This window comes from Platalea leucorodia, assembly GCF_965183815.1.
Source record: "Platalea leucorodia genome assembly, chromosome: 2".
Taxonomy (NCBI): domain Eukaryota; kingdom Metazoa; phylum Chordata; class Aves; order Pelecaniformes; family Threskiornithidae; genus Platalea; species Platalea leucorodia.
This window is the reverse complement of record NC_138824.1, coordinates 46,346,235-46,365,924: the sequence shown is the minus strand read 5'-3', so window position 1 is coordinate 46,365,924 and position 19,690 is coordinate 46,346,235. Positions and strand designations below refer to the sequence as shown.

Genomic DNA, 19,690 nt, shown 5'->3' with positions numbered 1-19,690 from the left:
CATGTTTCCTCACATCTGAGTTGCTATTGCAAATGAAGAACAGATTTATAGGCTGCAGAGGCTTCGGATCCCCCTTGTTAGCCTCATTTGTCACGTTCTCCCTCTTCCAGTGCAGCCCTGGCCGCTCACTGAGCAGCTGCACAGCACAGCTACTGCTTCCTACACATCTCAGTCCAGGCAGAAGCTGCGGTGCTGAGCTGCTGTTCATTACGTTCGCAGTGTCCTGTCAGGCTGCTTCCTTGCCAATCCATGTTGCAGAGCTGCAACCCAGCACATGGTCCCACAGTATACGATCAGGCCCTACCATTCGTGTCAGGAGTTCTTTGTCCCTTTGGTATTGTGCTACCGCTTTCTCTTTTGTTTTGTTCCTTTCCTTTCTAGGTGCTAATTACGGAGCATTTAGAACCACTGGCTTTGCCTGCAGTGCTTCTATCTGCATTTCCTAAACTGTGGAGGGGGCACAAAAGACCAGCACACATATGGAGCACATAATCCTTCTTGGTAGTGTTCCAGTAAAATGAAGGGAGAGAATACTCTTAACCAAGCACACTGATCTCTTCCATATCATGATGAAATTACTTAAGTGTCACGCGAAGCAGCCAGCAAGTATTAGTTTAACTGTTTTTTCAGATGCTGCGTGTTGCCAAAGCATGATTCCTGAAAATTTGAGCTAATAAGTTAAATGGTTTCATACCCTAGGCTTTACAGATCTGATAATGAAAGATATGTATGAAGCATACATTTGTCCACGTCAATGCAAAATTATCCCTGGAGGACTGGTACGGTAATGTTTAGAGGAAGAGCACAAATTGTGTAAAGCTTTATTTTAGAAATAAATTTGGCTTACCACGTCTTCAAAAATTGTATTTACAAATTATAAAATTATAGAACCATTTTTATCTACCCTTCTAGCACAGGAATACTTCTTTCAGTTATAAACTTATGTGGCTCAAGTCTTGGTGCTCCAAACCCTACCTTTGGGTAATGAACATTACTACTGTTTTTCTAATAAATCTGTGTTTCAGCTTTTGCTTTCATTCACACACTCATTACCCTACTATAACAGTATCTAATACTTTTCTCCCTTTTTAATATTTAATATTCAAACGTTTGTTGACTTCAGTATATTCTTTTACTTATAAAAAAAAAAAAAGAGTCCTTGTCCAACTGTCACTGTGGCATTTGGCATTTTCAGGATGTGAAAAAAGATACATTGCTTGCAGTGCTTGAGGAAATTCAGCTAACAGCCATATTGTAGCTTCCATGTCAGTAACAGCAAGCGAAAGAGGAATGCATTCTTTTTGAAGAGGCATCCATTGCTTAGGCAAAAGATTTTAATTTAATTATTCATAGACTGGAATGCTCGTATATCAAATTGACATTCATAGGCTTGTATTTACAGAATTGTTCCTCCACTGCTACTTTGTGTTCCCAATGTGTTTTTCTGCATTTTGCCTTTAAAAATTGGTGGAATGATATCCTTCTACTCAGAAGTAATATAGTTAGTATTGGATCTCCAAAGCATTTGTAGGCATCAAAGTAGGTACTATTGTTCTTAAATTTATGCTAATACTGGATTGAGAAAATAGAAATTATTTTCTTGTTCTAAAGAATGAAATTCTTACTTCAAGCATGTGTGAACACCTCATTGTAGAATCTATAGACTGCTTCTCAGTGCTTAAGATAAGGTTTTTAATGTATTTATGTGTACAGGTTAGTAAATGTAGTATCAGACAAAAAGATGTCTTAAGCAGTGCAGGAATTGAAATCACTTATTTTCAGTAGACTTGTCTTCTTCCATTTGTACAAGAGGGTCTCTCTAAAACAGAGTATCTTCCTACATACACAATCTCTTTAAAGTTATTAATGCCGCAAGAATTAGACTTATTTTTTTCTAAAGGAAGGAATAGGAATTGTAATTAGAATTAAAAACAACATTATAGGAAAGTAAAATGATAGACTTGAAACTAAAAGTCCCTGCTGTTACCTCACTCCAAATTTCATTTGGAACTGTACCTCTAACAGATTTGGTGTCAGTAGACTATACTGAAATTATCTTGGATTATATCAGAATTTAACTTTGGGTTTTTTTCTTAAGGCAAAATTATTTTTAAGGGTTGATACAGATTTGTTTTCATGTCTGTACCATTGGACAGAAACTCTTCTACTGCTAGTTATGTCTCCTGATAGTACTGAAAAACTAAAGTTCACATTACACACATGAAGTTTGTCAAAACTTCACATTATTGAGGTGCATTCAGATTTGAAAACAGGTTGTTTTGATGGGTTTAAAATATTTTTCTTCATTCTTTCCAGTGATTAGTGAAACTTTCTAACACAAATGTCTAGGCATTCTCTAATTTTCTCAAAAGAATGTGAGAATTGGTCATGTAGAAGGGCCATATTGCAGTTTTAATAATTAATCTCTGAATTTACAGATTAAAAGTTCCCATTTAAAACCAGAGTTCAGTTGAAAACTAGATACTGTTTTTATAATAAACCATAAATCTCATTGGCTAGTCTACACAGATTACATTTTTATATCTGAGAAACTAATACTGAAATCACAGAAGATCTTTTATTCCTTTAAAATTTAGATCAGGGAAAACATCTTGAAGTAACTGTTTCTCATTTCAAACTAAGGTAGGAGTCTAAACAATGGATTCAGAATACTTAACAAAGGAGATGCATATCATTTGAAATGCTTGGTTTTATCTTTACTGTTTTTTCCATTGAATCTGTGCTGCTTCTGTGCAACTGTTTTCCACTGTAGAAACTCCATCCTGCTGCCTTGCTTCTCGTGAGCGTATTTACAAAACTAGTGATGTAGCTGGGCCTGCCTCTGCTATTTCATCTCTCTCTCACAAACTGAAGGGTGGGTATGCATGCCAACATAGCAAGGTTATCCAGATTTTACATTCAAAATGTTTTTTTCTCTCGTTCCATTCATTTTCATTTCATTTGCTTAATAAAATACTGTTTTGGAAGTAAATGTTCAAATTTGGTATTTGCTGGGAGCTCATTTGATGTAACTATTCAGTGTTGTCTTCCTGAGTTACAGCAACTTCATGATATGTGATCTAGCTGTCTCTTACTGCTTTGTAAACAGAAAGGTGACTGTTAATCTAATAACATCTGTTTTCAAACAATGGGCAAATGAAGTATGGAAGAAGAAAGGGGAAAAATATATGGGGGTTTTTTGTTGTTTACAGATAAAGCAGTTTGCTATATGATTATGCAGTTTTTCATTTGAGGGATTTTTTTTTTTTTTTTTTTTTGTCCTGATAGTCTAGAATGCTAATTAGGATTATTTACCTGTATATGTGCAAATCCAAACCTTTGTTTTTAAAAACATAAAATATTTTTTATTGCTGGAAGCTACTGTTAAGCTATGCCTTTCATAAGCAGTTTTGTTCTAGAATGTTTTCTTGCTTGATATTCACTAGTCATGCATATACTTTGAATTTGATACATTGCTGAATGGTTTACAGGGTTTTATGTCCTCTAAGATGACTATTGTTGTCTTTTCACTATTTTTTCCTTTATGAGGAATTCTGTAAAAGGTTATATCTAGAGTATTTTCTCTTCTGGCAAACCTTAAATTCATCTTTTTATTTGTTTGTGGGAAAAGTGTGTATAATTATAATTTACATTTCTGAATTCACATATCACAAAGTAGACATTTCAAAATATCTCATCAGTAGAACTGGTGAATAACTGAGCTGGCATGAACAAAATGCTTGGACTGATATTTAAAAAACTTTATTTTTTCTTCTACTAAGAACAATCATTTTATAAACGATGATGTACCATGCTATTCCTTCCCTTCCTCTTCCTCCTCCCTCCCTTCCACCCCACAAAAAATTACAGAACTCATAAGAAAAAAGAATAAAGACAGACTGTACTCTGAAAATTTATTATGACCATGTTTGAGACATTATTATTATATTCTACTGTTTACATTTGGCATATTGTTCCTGAATGTAGACAAAATATTTCTCCTCTGCCTGGAGAAGTATGAACTCCTACCATGTCCCATGTCCTGGGAAGCCAGGAGAGTACCCTAACCTTCAAGCTTGTTAAATGTTCTAATATAGGTATCCTTCACTTTTTCCTGTTGCTGTTTGTTTTATTATAAGCTCCTTAAATATGGAGGTAGCAAAATAATAAGAATTGTTTTGTAACCTGAGGAAACATCTGGGTTGCTAGACTTTGCTCCAAAAAATATGTTTGTTTTTGTATTGTGAGAGGCAAGAGTAGGAAAAAACTGAGATCCGTGCTTCTATATGTTTTCTAGCATAGGGATAATGGTTGGGAACTGGAAGAAGCTGGTTCAGGTCCCATAATGCAGAAGGAAGTAAACACAGATTTCCTACCTTCTAAGTAAATGCTGAAAGTACTGGATAAAAGATGACTGCCTATCCTCTCTGTTCCCATTAGAAATCAAGGTCCAAATTTGCAAATATTCTCTGATTAATTGAAACTTTATTTTTTTGACAAATAGTTGTTTCCCCAAAAAAGTACTCAGACCAGCGGAAATAACCTTTTAGTGTCTAGAAAAGTAAAATAATCAAAAGTACTGTGGCCTAATTCTACAAGCCTTGCAAGAGAAACTTCTTCATGTTTAACTAATGAAAACCTATTCAAATCAGAACGACTTAACTATGCATTCAAGACTTTGCAGTGTAATGCTTTGTGGAGAGACGGTTATATTTAATTCACGATTGCTGCATTGCTTGCCAGTAACTTCAACATTACTTGTCTTAATTTTCAAAACACAATTCTGAAAGAGGGATTGAGTGTGTTCACAGAATTAATAGAAACAGATTGCTTAATATACTTATTTGCATATACTTGTTTTGCATGTATTTATATTAAGCTGCCCATAGTTTTTATAGTTACGTGGATTAATACATGTACGAAGTCAGTGTGCATAGGAATAATAAATTACTGCATCAAAATAAAAGGGCATCATAGACCAGAGTTGATGGTTTAGCTTAGTGGTTGAAAAAGGTGTTTGTTTTTTTGTTTCGTTTTGGTTTTGGGTTGGTTGGTTTTTTTTTTTAGTAGGTTGTGTTCTGGTAGCAGAACATCAGTCTTAAAAAGATAGATACCTCAGATTATCAATGTGAATCATTTTAAGCATGTTTGTAATCCTCTTACCCAGTTTGCCTTATAGCTGTATTTATTTCCTATGTTTCCTGACTTTTGAGCGTTAAAGAAAATAAATCTGGTAATACATTCGGTCTTTTTGCAAGTCCTTTGTTGCAATCAGGCTGACACACGTAGAGATAATAAATAAATAATCCTTGGTTTCTGTTGCAACTGTGGTAAACTTAGTTAACTCCTGGCATTTTACCTAAGGATATAAATTGCACTTCCTTTACAAGTGTTTTGTGGAAGTAGTGAACTGTGCCTTTTGATACCTCCATAGTAGTGTTTTCTCTGTAGATATTTCCTAACACTTGTTTGTACCTATCTTTGGGAGAAGAAATGTATTGAAAATATTCTAGGGGAAAAAAATTCCCTTATGTTTCCTTTCATTTTGATGTGAACAGAAGCATGTGTTTGAATTTTATATTGTGTTCAGATCTTTAATCCTTGTTTTGTATTATTAAAGGTATCACTGTCAGAACATAATAATTTAATTATGAAATATACTAAACAGGTGACCGAATGAATTTCACAGGAGCTGCTAGACCAATTTCTCCAGCGGGAAAATCAGACATGTCATCAAAACACAGAGCTGACTGCAGGTCACCCAAGCTTGATGTACGAATGAATAGAGCCACTGCTGACCAGAAGAAACCCAGGAATACAGAAGGCTTATCTGCCAGTGAGTCTCTTATGCTGAAATCAGATGCTGCAAAATTGCGGTCAGACTCTCACAGCAGGTCTTTGTCTCCAAATCATAACACTTTGCAAACACTAAAAACCGATGGAAGAACAACTACTGGTCTGAGAGCTGAATCTCCAGGGCCAGGAACCCGGTCATCTTCTCCAAAGACAAAGACACTTACAGCCGTTAGATCTGGTGCTAGTTCTCCACGATCCTCATCACCCCATGACAAAACTCTACCTCAGAAAGCTTCATCCCCTGTAAAAACAAAGCTTGATCCTCCTCGAGAACGCTCCAAATCAGATTCTTACACGTTAGATCCAGACACCCTTCGCAAAAAGAAAGTACCACTAACAGAACCCTTAAGGGGGAGGTCCACTTCACCCAAACCAAAAATTATTGCAAAAGATGGAAAACCTGTTACAGAAACTGAAAATAGAGCTCCTTCCCCTCATGTCGTACAAGAAAATCTTCACAGTGAGGTTGTTGAAGTATGTACTTCAAGTACTTTAAAGACTAACAGCATTACAGATAGCACCTGTGAAGACAACACAGAATTCAGAAGTTTGGACGATGGTTCTAATAAAGTTCATTTCAGCATAGGAAAAGCACCACTGAAAGATGAGCAAGACATGAGAGCATCTCCAAAAGTGAGCCGTAAATGTGCTGGTAGGCACACAAGACCCAAAAAGGAAAAATCCAGCTTCCTTTTCAAAGGAGATGGATCCAAGCCTGTAGAGCCTGCCAAGCAAGCAATGTCACCTTCTGTTGCAGAATGTGCTAGAGCTGTATTTGCTGCATTTCTTTGGCATGAAGGAATAGTTCATGATGCTATGGCTTGTTCCTCTTTTTTGAAGTTTAATCCAGAACTGTCCAAAGAGCATGCACCAATACGAAGCAGTCTTACTCAACAACCTGCAGAGGAAAAAGAAACCAAGTTGAAAAACAGACATTCATTGGAAATATCATCTGCTCTTAACATGTTCAACATCTCGCCTCATGGACCAGATATATCTAAAATGGGTAGCATTAATAAAAACAAAGTCCTCTCAATGTTAAAAGAACCACCTCTGCATGAAAAGTGTGAGGATGGAAAAACTGAAACTACCTCCTTTGAAACATCCAGTCATCACACGATGAAATCCAAGTCTCCTCTTCCATTAACACTGCAGCATTTGGTAGCTTTCTGGGAAGATATTTCTTTAGCAACTATTAAAGCAGCTTCCCAAAACATGATTTTTCCAAGTCCTGGTTCTTGTGCAGTGTTAAAAAAGAAGGAAAGTGACAAAGATAACAAGAAAACCAAAAAAGAGAAAAAGAAGAAAGAAAAGGTTGAGACTAGGCCTAGGGGAAATCTGTTTGGCGAGATGGCTCAGCTTGCAGTGGGAGGACCTGAAAAAGACACCATCTGTGAGTTGTGTGGAGAATCCCATCCATATCCAGTGACTTACCACATGAGACAAGCTCATCCAGGTAAATTACATACTTTTTATTTCCTGTTTTCGTCTGTAAAATATATTGTACATACACATTTTGGTATTAGTTACTGTTATGAAAATATGTCAGGCTGTCTTGTCTAATATTTTAACACAGTTGCTTATATAAGCTAAATTAAAACTTAGACACACGTACTTACAAATTCTTTACACGCTTGTGTAAGTAATTGTAAGTAGTTACGGATCTGAGCTTTCAAGATGCTGAAGAAAGTTGTTCGAAACAAGGCCAAAACAACAAGCTGACTTTACAATAGCTCTTCAGAAACATGTCGTTTGTTACACTTTAGGGCTTGAAACTGTGCTGAGAAAACTGGAAATAAAATTAAAAATATGAGATTGGTTAATTAGAGTTTCTATGTTGCCAAAAGTTATCTATTACTATTCTATTGTGAATAGTAGAAAACTTATTTATCTGCTGTGTCAGTACTGGGTATCAATGACTAATTTTTTTGGTTTAAAATGTATCTTAAAAAAAAACCAAACCAGTTAAAGTCTGTAGACAATTTGTATTGTAAAACACAACCCGAGTCTGCTATTTTTTCTCTTTATGTGGGTCCCTGAATTTTTTTCAGGAGTTTGTTTAATTTTGGGAAAATGAGGTAAATCCGTGCCAGCTAGTCATTATCTCAGCTAGTCAACTGAGTTCAAAAGATACATAAGTTGTGTTTTCTTTAGAAAAGGGATCACTAATAGAAGGGATTAGCTACAATATAGCTAGTAATAAGTAGCCTTGTTAAAGAAAAAAATTATTTCTCTGTTTTCCAGCTTGTAAACATAACTAATTATTTTGCCAGTTAGTGAAGCTCAGCCTGATGTTGTAGGCACTTATTTTAGCACTGTATGCGAAGTTAAAGCAAAATTAAGGAGCCTTATTATTTAGCGATTATCAATGCCCTGAATCTTTCTGAGAAACAGTAATCAGCAAAGGAATGCACTTCATTCCCTTTTAAGCTTTGTTAGACAGGGAGTAGGTTTTTTATGTTTGTTAAATTATAGATAATGTTGGCTAACATATAATACCGACCTTACCATTACTTAGCTGTCTGAATAGGGAGCTGTTGATGCTTTGGACAAATTCATAATAAAAACTTGAAAACTACAGTGCGTTTGGATTCTTTAGATACTGCTGGGACGCATGGACGTGCACCTTGGTTTTTAATCAGTTCAGAGATACAGAAAAGGAGAAAATTAGGCCAGGAAAAGACAAGCGTCTTCCTTCCCCCTCTCCATCCTTCTTTTACAGTAATAAATAATATTATAATAGTCCTCCTTTTGAAATAACTTTTTTCATCTTTTTCCCTGATGTAGGTTGTGGCCGTTATGCAGGTGGCCAAGGTTATAACAGCATTGGGCACTTTTGTGGAGGATGGGCTGGTAATTGTGGTGATGGTGGTATTGGAGGAAGCACTTGGTATTTGGTTTGCGATCGATGCAGAGAAAAATATCTCCGTGAAAAGCAAGCAGCAGCAAGAGAGAAGGTATTTTCATGTTTCTCATATGTTTAGCTCTCTATCTACTTAATAGTACTGTGTTCACAACTTGAAAATAAGGTAGGGCCAGTTTAAAAAATCTGGAATTTCAGAATTTTGGAAGGTTTTGGAATATCCACTTGTGTCATTGAAAGGTTTAAAATAATAAGATAGAAACTTTGCTGATTACTTCTGACCAGATTTCTTCCCTTCAGACAGTAGTGTTTTCAAAGTTGTAACGTAATTTTATTTTTTATCCCAATACAACTGCAGCATAGGATGTGGTACCTAATTTTTAAAAAGTATGTGTCAGTTGGTTGAACTTTGAATTCTGTTTTATTTGTTTTACTGAAATATGAGTACTGTTTTAACTTTATAGTTTCTTTAATGATCTTAATCATCCAGATCATTGGATACAGATGGCAAGCATTGGGCAAACTAGAGCAATTTTTAATGGGAATAGTACAAAAAGCGGTGTTCTTATATTGGTCTTCCATGACCAATTTCAAATTCTTGCTTCAAGTATACAAATATGGTGAGGTTTTAAGATAAGCAGAACAATGCTAATTTAAATTTCTTTTTTAAACTAAATTTGTTGAAGCTTTGTGCACACAAAATTCGTCCTGAGGCAAACAGCAAAACTTTCATCTGTTTATTGAAAGTTTGCAAAGTTACAAAAATAATAGAAGTGCCATTTTGTAATAGAAAACATTTTCTAACAATAAGAATCAAGCAACTTTAGTATAAATGACATTTGTCAGCTTTTCCTGTGATGAAATATATTTAAATATACCTTTTTAAAATTTCTCTAGATTAAACAATCTAGGAGAAAACCAATGCAAGTTAAAACTCCTCGTGCCTTGCCAACTATGGAAGCTCATCAAGTGATTAAAGCCAATGCACTGTATTTACTGTCACTGAGTAGTGCTGCTGAGCCCAGTATCCTCTGCTATCACCCTGCAAAAGCATTCCAATCTCAACTTCCCAGTGTCAAAGAAGGAATTTCTGAAGACTTTCCCATTAAAATGCCATGTCTCTATCTACAGACTTTAGCAAGGTAATTAAAGGAAGTTTATTAATACTGATTTTAATACTCATCTATTTATAGTGTTGGATAAAAATGTGTATAAACTAATCTAAAACTTACATAGAAAAATACATATTTTCCTAATTCTTCATGATCTTTGTTATTCTTTCTCTTCTGTTTCCATAATCCTGTTCAATCTCTTAGATTGTATTTGCTCTAAGGGTCAAATATACCCTTTTGGATGCTTTTGGATGCTAAATATTTTTTAGCAACAGTTTGGTTTCTGTCCAAAGACTTTAGAATTTCCTGAAGAGTTAGTTTAACTTAGTGTGTTAGTAGCAGACATCTGTGCTCCTTTTCGCTCTTCGCAGTTAAAAATATTAAGACGGAAACCAGACGACTTGTGCTTACTTGGCATTTCTAAGTAGATTTCACTGTAGTTTCTCAGGTTTATGATGGATAGACATTTGGGCCTAAAATACATAATGGAAATACCTAATGAAAATACTAAAAGATAGCAAAGGGTGAACCCCACTCCCTGTTGATTGAAAATGCCATTATATTTTCCAGTAACACTTGTAAGTCACAACCAGCTTAAATGCATTAGGTGAGGAGTAAATAAACAGAGTTGGCTGGCTAAATGTGTTGGCAAAGGACTTTTGTGTATGTGTGTGTTTCAGGAACTTGTAACCCTTAATCCTAATATGAAAATCTAATTTGATGTAGGCATCATCATGAAAATTTTGTTGGGTACCAGGATGACAACCTCTTCCAGGATGAGATGAGGTACCTGCGCTCAACTTCAGTACCTGCACCGTACATCTCGGTTACTCCTGATGCAAGCCCTAATGTCTTTGAAGAGCCAGAGAGTAACATGAAATCTATGCCCCCAAGGTACTTCCTTGTAATTCTAGGTATTACATACAAATGCTAAAGCATTAGCATAACACAAATTTTAAAAAAAAAAAAAAAGGGAAAACATTGCTGTAGTTAAGTGGCTAAAGTATCAGATCAGCCCAAATCAATCTCTGAAATGGCAGCAAAAAAGCCAAAAACATATGAAGCTGTAGTTAGAAAAGTATCTTCAGTGAATCATAGCATATCAGGTGTATTTTCAACCCCTAGCAATGCAAGTTTGCAAATCGGATTTGAAACTTTTAACTGTAATGCAAACAATTGCTTCTCTCTAGAAAGGTCTTGATCTTACAACCCAAATCTGAAAAAAAGTTTGTTTGGCATACCTCAAGGAAACTTACCCATAGTCCTTACTCCGGGCCTGCAGATTTCCCTGTAGAGACAAATACAGTTTTTCCAGAATCTCCAGAACTGAAGAAGTGATCTAAAGAGCAATGGTCCAAGGACCATAGCTGTTGCAAACTTCTTGAAAATGTAGCAGTTTTTTTCCCTGTATTTCTATGCTTTAATACAACTGACTGTAGTGCAGATTAATGGCCTTTTTGAAAGGAAGTAGCTGTTATCCTCCTTTCAGGATTTCATTCTGAAGGGAAGTTTAAACAGGAGGGAATTTCATTACCTTACATTTTTCAAAGCAAATGTTGCTGCTTCTTTCTCTGGGAAGTTAAAATGTCACTGAATAAATAACTTAATGCTATCTAGGACCAAGAGTGCTAGATGGTTTCTGTCAGGTTAAGCCAGTTGCTTATCTCAGTAAGTTTACTATGATCTAATTCAAGCAATTAAGAGAATTTTTTTGTTTGCCAGGAAAAAAAAGGCTCTTACTGTTAATAATAATCCAGAATCAACTTAGATGCTTGGTGTTTTCCGATGTCAAACAGTGATTCCTCATATTATAATGAGGATGTAATGAAGAGAAAACTTGCTTTTAATCTGTTTTTATTTCAATCTGTTATATATTATACTGACTGCAAAAACAGTTTATTGGAATACTACAATCTACAATGTAGTCTTTTCAGAAATAGAACTTTTCTAACAAAACTCCTTAAGAGTGCATCGTATTGGTATATTCCTTTATTAAAACTGTGGACACCATGGTCTCCTGAGGCCTATAGGGACAGCATAAGCTGGGAGTTCTTCTGCAGACTGTAAGAAGTCCACTGAAGGTAAGGAGTAAAACACGTCAGAGGCATAGCCGTAGCAATTGAAAATTGGCTTTAAGGCTAATGATGTTCGAAACTTTTACTTCACATAAAGTTCTAAATTTTAGTTGGCTTGCATATTAAAAATTCACTCCATAGATGTTTTCACGTGCATTCTCAGGGCAAATTTGGTCTGAAACTTCAATTCAGGCATGATCTGAATGTTTGTATTCTCTCTAAAAAATACCTAAATTCTTGGAACTTACCATGTACATCATTACATTTGTTTATAAAGCACTTGCATGCTTTTTCACCATGTGTAATTCTAATAAGTGTTCCTTCTTTTCCAGCATTTAAACAGTTATTAGGTACATAAGACAAACTTCCATGCAGTAGTAGCATTGTCATTATGAAATGCATGTGTCTTTATTTAATATTTATGTATAATTCAAGTATACTCTATATATTCGTTAATGGGTCTATAACTTCACTGATTCCTTTGTAGTTTGGAAACCAGTCCAATAACAGATACAGATCTTGCGAAGCGTACAGTCTTTCAGAGATCATATTCAGTTGTTGCATCAGAATATGACAAACAGCACTCGATTCTGCCAGCACGTGTAAAGGCGATCCCTAGGAGACGAGTCAACAGTGGAGATGCAGGTAAGAGCACAGACGTCAGAAGCAGTGAAAAAATATTCAAGGATATGGCATTGGATTTGCAGTTCTTCCTGGAAACTGTAGACACATATAATTTTTATAATTACTTGTAATAGCTTTTATTTCTGTTTATTAATAAACAGTAGCTGTTTGTTAATCCACACAGGATTATCTTAAGAACAGCTCAGGAATTACTGTGGTTCTGAAATTTGTGGTGCATCTTTTGTGCTTGATTTAAAAGTCAAGGTGGTATTTTCTTTCTCAGTTGAAGCATCATTTTTCCACATTGCTTTTTTTAACACATTTTTCTCATAGAAACAATGAACAAAAATATCAATTCTAGAATTGCTCTCTTGCTTTTTGTTTTTACTGTGGCTATAAAATTAAAATGCACAAAGAATCTAATGTATGCATATTTTTATGCTTTTGAATAGAAGTGGGGTCCTCTCTCCTGAGACATCCATCTCCTGAACTTTCTCGGTTAATCTCCGCCCACAGCTCTCTTTCCAAAGGAGAGAGAAATTTCCAGTGGCCAGTATTGGCATTTGTAATCCAGCATCATGATCTGGAAGGACTTGAAATAGCAATGAAACAAGCCTTACGGAAATCTGCTTGCCGAGTCTTTGCCATGGAGGTATTAATGTGCTAATGGATCTTCTATGATTAAAATAAGATGTTTGTAAATTCTGTCTCAGAATTTTTTTAAAGAATTTTTATGTAGATTAAAAAACAAATTATTTTGTGATGTGCAATAAACGTATTCTAAAAGTTCACTTGTGCTATTAACTCTAGAAGTTATGAATACAGAAGTATTGCTTGTAAACCTTCTTCAATAGTTTATCTGTTGTGTAGAAAATCTCTGATTAAAGAATATTATTAAGGCTGCAAAAATCAATTATACCAATACTGTTTTCTCCTCATTTGCTCAGCATCTTCCTGGTCTAACTTGCCATTCCTTTTTCAAATCTTGGACTGAGGATTCTTTCCTTAAATTGTTTTGGTGCTGGTAATATCTAGATATTTCACAGCTTCCTTCTGAGATGGGTGAATGCTACCCAATATAGATAGTGAATGTGCAACCAAAAGATCCATTAAAGATCAATTGCTTCAATAAAAGCTGCAAGAGGCATCCTCATTGAGATCATTTTTTTAAATTTCAGCTAGGCTTTAGTAAAGTTTCTTTTGAACTTGTATACAGCATGGGTATTTTTCAAGTATTTGTAACGTGTGAAAATATAGGTGGATTTTCTCAGATAAGGTAAAAAACACACCTCTACTGTTAAGCACCACGTGTGAAATTTCCAAACATCAACGTGCAGAAGTATTGCAGCTTTTAGAAGAATATAAGAATGTTACAATTTTTAAAAGCACTTTTTTCCCCACTATGTTGATTTTTTTTTTTGGAAGTGTTTAAATTGTTTTGATTAATTCAGTCAATGGCAGAGACCAAACAAGGAAACTAAATCTCAGCCTACGGAGTTCTAAATTAAAAATTATCTTTACGTGGTTAACCAATTTCAATAGTAAGGAGTCCTGCCACCTCGTTCTGTAATATCTCTGAAAATAGATAAGAACTTAGCTTTTTCATCCTTAAAGCTTTTTTCAAAGAACTTATTTTTGTGTATGGTGTTTGTGAATTACTTTGCTATGGCCCCTGTAATATAGTTGTCATTTTAATAAACTGTTTTAGCTACAGAGCAATGTGTCTTACTTGAAGACCCCTGCATTATTATTTGCCTGTCCAAAAGCAGCAGTGCACCTCTTCACATAAATGGTTTAAGAAATGGTTTTACTTCAGGTTTGCTTAAGCAATTGTTAACTCCTTGTGTGTATTTTGTTTTAGGCTTTCAACTGGCTTCTTTGTAACGTCATTCAAACAACTTCTCTTCATGATATTTTATGGCATTTTGTGGCTTCCCTGACTCCTGCACCTGTAGAGCCTGAAGAAGAGGAGGATGAAGAAAATAAATCAAATAAAGAAAACGCAGAACAAGTAAGTGAAGTTCAGCATTCCTTTCGTAAATACAGTATCTCTGTTGATTTTGTAGTCAATTTAGAAATATTTTTCTTATGTGTAAAAAGAAAAAAAAAGAAAAAAAAACAAACCAACAACAAACCAAAACACAACAAAAAACCCCTTAATCCTCTCTCTGTGAAACAGAACCTTAATTATGGAATGAAAATTCTTAGTCTTAAATTGTAGTTGAACTCTTTTGATACTCATAGATTAATTAATTTTTCTTCCAAAGTCACCAAATTTTGTGTGATGATGAATTGTCTTTTAATGAATTATTTTTGTGAGTATTCATGGGAAAGAAGAGAAAAAAATAAAAAGCACAAGCACATTGCTAATCCAGTAACAAAAAAATTTACTGTTTGCTTTTTATTCTTCCTTTGCCCCCCAAAAATAAGAGAGAAAAGAGAAAATATTTTTCAGAGAAGCTTTGTTGTTCGGTCTGCTGTGTCTTTCACTGCTTTAAGAAAAGTCTATAGTTAATTCTGAAAATCTATATAAGTAGTTATATATATATATATATATATATAAGTAATTATGTGTACACTAGATATAGTTAATCTAGTGATTTAAGAAAAATCTATAGTTAGTTCTGAAAATGTAGCATGTAAAATGGTATAGTCTAACATATCACTCTTCCAAAAGCTATCTTCATACAAGCTCTTCTAGATTTAGCTCTGATTGAAAACATTATCATGTCCATAATGAATAGCTCAAGAAATCATGCTAATGCTGCTAGTAAGCCAGGGTAGTTTTTATCACTTCAAATCTAATCCAGCTTTGAAATAAGAAGTTCTGAAATGAGTCTTTTCAGCATTGCAGCCCTGATACATCACTACAGTTGTTTATGAAGCAACTGTAGTCTTGTCCTAAATTTTATGTGGGATATCAGCTTTTCCATGTTACTGTATCAACATGCAGATTTATAATTCTGCTTACTTATTTTCAAGTGTGCCAAATTCTTGTATGTATACATTAAAGCTGATTTGCAGTAGCTCTGTGTATTATAGTCTGAATATTGTTTCTGTGCTTGGCTCCAGCAATTTTGTGCCTTGTAATAATTTCAACTGCTACATCAAAAGCACAACTAGAGTGAGGGAAATGTGTTCCCACTGGTCCTTGTGCCGGTCAGCCTCCAAAATAAGACCCTTTACTATATAAAAGAAAACACAAATATTGTCTTAGCTGTAGTTTGGATAATTACTGACTGAAAGATAAAGATTAGAAAGGAATGTTAAAATATGCCACTTCTGTGCTGGTGGGAATGCTGCTTCTCTTTTGATATACTGAAGGGGGGACTTAAAAAAATTCCCCTTGGTCACTTGACTAGGATGAGTACTTTTATGGCATACCAGAAACTGGCAACAGTTTTCAGCTAATTGTTAAATATCACTCAGGTGATGTATATTCAAACCACAACATCTTCCTTCAGTACTCTGATCATATGATAAAAATACCCATTTAAATATACATACACACTGTATAAAAATCCAAGGCAGTTTGGTGCTCTTCCACAACTGGGATTCATTTCCTTATGTGAAATATTTTTACACGTTCTTTTAATATACTAGGAGAGGGTGAGAAATCCCAGTGATGAATCCTGTAAAAATGGGGAATGGGAATCTAGAACCATATATGGTTTAGCACATAAGATGTAGGTTCAAGGCCAGTGTCCTTGCTAAAGCAAAACAAAATGCAAGAACTACTAAGCTTCAGAGAAGACAGGGGAGCAGGATGCTATCTGTGTAGATAGGATCCCTGGGGGGAAGGGGAGTACCTAGACTTTGAACTTTTTCTGAATGAGTGATTATATTTAGGTAGAGTTCAATCTCATGCTTCCTACTTCATACACTGAGTACACTTTACCACATTATGCCCTCCAGTAAAATACAGAGAAATGTCTGGTTTGATGATTCTTGTCTAGGTAAGCAGGTGCCTAAAATTCATTTCAAATAAGACTATAGCATTTCTAGGCATTCAAGCAGTTGAGATCAATGGGAAATCTACTTGCAAGAATATACATAGACAATTTAATGGGTTTAAAATAATAAGTTTGAATCTGGCTTTGGATGTCAGTATGTTGGGGACATGCAGTTGGGTTCCATGGTTCAAGCAGAATCAGATTTTCTTTTAAAAATAAAGCAGTTCAGAAGGCAGAGGAAACAGTTTGTATCCTTCATAGATCAGTCTTTCCCTGCCTTCTGAAATAGGATATCACAATCAGTACCTCCTCCCCTTTCTTTGCTACTCTTCCCCATAACGCACCTTGCTGGCCCCCCATCCTCTTTGGTCTTCTGCTACTGCCTTCATACCCACTGCTCAGTGGAACTTGGTTCCCAACACACAGCCATTCTGATACTGACACACCTTAATCATTATTTTCACAGCTCTAATAAAATAAAGCAGCTGATAACCTTAGCTTAATTAGCAAGTTTGCTGTCATTGGGTTTCACTGCTCAAAGAAGTTGCTATGAACAGCTGGAATATGTTAATTTTTCTAGAGGTGGTGGGGTTTTTTTTGTTAAGTTATTGCAACTTAATGTTTCACATTTTTAAATAATGAGAAATATCTGGTAGTATACTTTCCGAATTCCTTGTTTGGTGTTCATGTATAACTTGCTATCGTAAAAATTCTCTGACAGGAACTGCTTTGAAGGTCACATTTATTATAGCATTGTCGCTGTTATTCTTAAACCAAATATAAAAGTTTTTATTTTTATTTATTTAACCTTTTTGTCTGAAAGCCTGTTAACAACATACGAATTGCTTTGCATCTTAGGAGAAAGACACAAGAGTATGTGAACATCCTCTATCAGATATAGTGATTGCTGGTGAAGCAGCTCACCCATTACCCCACACTTTTCATCGCCTCCTCCAGACAATCTCTGATCTTATGATGTCTCTTCCCAGTGGTAGTGCATTACAGCAAATGGCCTTAAGGTAAGCACAAATTAAGAAAATTCTTAGAAGGCTGGAAACATTGTAACATTATAGATTAAAAGATTTTGCAATGTAGATAGGAAGTTTGAAACAACTTTATGTACCTGTGTGAAAAGGAGCATGTGTATCCTTATGCATAAGAAAGATATACGTAAAAGATGTATGTGTGTGTTTATACATATAAATACTAATATAAAAGACTTTGTAGAGAAAAATGTATTTTCTCTTAAATTCCGTATTGTATCCACTATGAAAAAAATATATTATTGAATAATATGGTAGTATCTGTGCATATGTGCATGGTAGTGTAACAGCTTTTGCTCAGAAATCTGTCATCTGAATAGTATCCTTAAACTGTTAGAATTTTTTCCTGTGTATCTGTCTCAAAGATACAAATTGAATAATAATGATTCTCTTCCATTAAAATTCTAAGAAAAGTTTACTCCTGCTTTCCTCAAAAAGATGCATAGAAACACAAGATCCTGCAAAAATTTGAAGTTAAAGGTTTATAGAAAAGATGGGGTTTTTAATAGAAAAAAATGTTACTAATAACTTTGCTGATAGGTTATGTATTTTAAACAATATTCAAGATTTCAAAATCTACTAAATGTGTTTTCAGGTGCTGGAGTCTCAAATTCAAACAATCTGATCACCAGTTCCTGCACCAGAGCAATGTTTTTCATCATATCAACAATATTTTGTCTAAATCTGATGATGGAGATAGTGAAGAGAGTTTTAGTATCAGTATTCAGTCTGGTTTTGAAGTCATGAATCAGGCAAGTATTGCACCTCTCTCTCAAAAGCAGAGGTCAATTGTGAACAGCCTGTACTTCCTATAATCATTCTGTTTAAATTAAAACATCTTTTATTGCAATGTCATATTTCCTTGAATGTATTTCAGTTTAGGATCTTGTTGCTGATATTCAGGTTCTCATATTTGGCTTTAGAGGTTCAAATATTGTCCCTTAGCCTGTATATCACTCAAACCTAAATTTTGGAATAGTGCTTTTAAGTGCTTGTTTTGGGGATCTCTTATAGTTCATTTAGTTAATTCATTTGGTTCATTGAGTTAGTTCATTTTTTAAATGCTGCATACTTCCAGTTCTTACAAGCTTATATCTTTTTTTCTTCTGTTATTCCGAAGAGCTCAGATTAGTACTCCGAATGAATATCTTTAAAGTGTTTTCTTCCATTTATTAATACATTTAGGCATTTACTAATATATTCTGCTGTTACCTATGTAATATTTCCTTTGGTTTAAGGAGCTGAATAATTTGAACTAATAAATGACAAATTTCTTCTTTAATTCAGAGAGCATATTCCTCAGAACAGATATGTCTGTATGATTTTAAATAACGCCTGTATTTGGGCTTGGTTTCAGATACTTTAAATGATCTCATTTGTTTTCACAGGAACTGTGTATAGTGGTTTGTCTAAAAGACCTAACCAGCATTGTTGACATTAAAACATCAAGCCGACCTGCCATGATTGGTAGCTTAACAGATGGATCTACAGAAACATTCTGGGAGTCAGGAGATGAAGATAAAAACAAAACTAAAAACATCACAATTAACTGTGTAAAAGGAATCAATGCACGTTACGTGTGTGTTCATGTAGATAATTCCAGGGATCTTGGGGTAAGAGGAAAATGAAATTAAATGTCTCTCATTGAAGGTGCATAGTCAAAGTTGTATACATTCATCAGTCAAGAACCACTGTTTCTTTGTCCAGTTCAGTTTGTAACTCCAATTCAGAAGCTCACATTTCAAAGTTTTGTTTCTAATTCCTGTGGTTTTGAAAGCGGTACCTAATATGATCAGACCAATTCAACTGAATTTGCAGTTTGCATGAACCTGAGACTGGGGAATTTAATTCTTAGTGGCATGTTCAAATAAGGACTTTTCATAAAATTCAAACTATTTTCTAGATTTCTGACTACCACAAAGTACAACTGTCCACTGTGTCCCACCTCAAAATTTCTACTTTTCACCTCAGTTTATCTTACGCAGAGTAATAGTACTTTGTAAAACACAGAATTGTTAAATATAGGGAAATTCTAACATAGTTAATTTAAATAACTCGATCTATCATAATATTGCTGATAGGCCACAACTGAGTATCTCAGAACTGTATCACCTTGCCAGAAAGAGACAACCTTTTTACTTACTAAATTCATGTTTACGGATCT

At 34.8% G+C, this 19,690-nt stretch overlaps 1 protein-coding gene across 23 annotated transcripts in view; it reads left to right on the top strand.

Annotated features, from left to right (window-relative positions):
- Positions 1 to 19,690, top strand: part of MYCBP2 (MYC binding protein 2) — a 209,429-nt gene that overhangs the window by 163,351 nt on the left and 26,388 nt on the right. For 21 of the 23 annotated variants that reach the window (XM_082304029.1, XM_082304014.1, XM_082304023.1 and 18 more), the window contains 10 exons: positions 5,669 to 7,312; positions 8,644 to 8,813; positions 9,617 to 9,861; positions 10,558 to 10,725; positions 12,394 to 12,551; positions 12,983 to 13,182; positions 14,392 to 14,541; positions 17,342 to 17,502; positions 18,122 to 18,278; positions 18,915 to 19,139. In XM_082304029.1, coding sequence (XP_082160155.1) covers positions 5,669 to 7,312; positions 8,644 to 8,813; positions 9,617 to 9,861; positions 10,558 to 10,725; positions 12,394 to 12,551; positions 12,983 to 13,182; positions 14,392 to 14,541; positions 17,342 to 17,502; positions 18,122 to 18,278; positions 18,915 to 19,139 — 3,278 coding nt within the window. The remainder of the gene's footprint in view (positions 1 to 5,668; positions 7,313 to 8,643; positions 8,814 to 9,616; positions 9,862 to 10,557; positions 10,726 to 12,393; positions 12,552 to 12,982; positions 13,183 to 14,391; positions 14,542 to 17,341; positions 17,503 to 18,121; positions 18,279 to 18,914; positions 19,140 to 19,690) is intronic. The other 2 variants (XM_082304015.1, XM_082304026.1) reach the window with 1 other exon arrangement.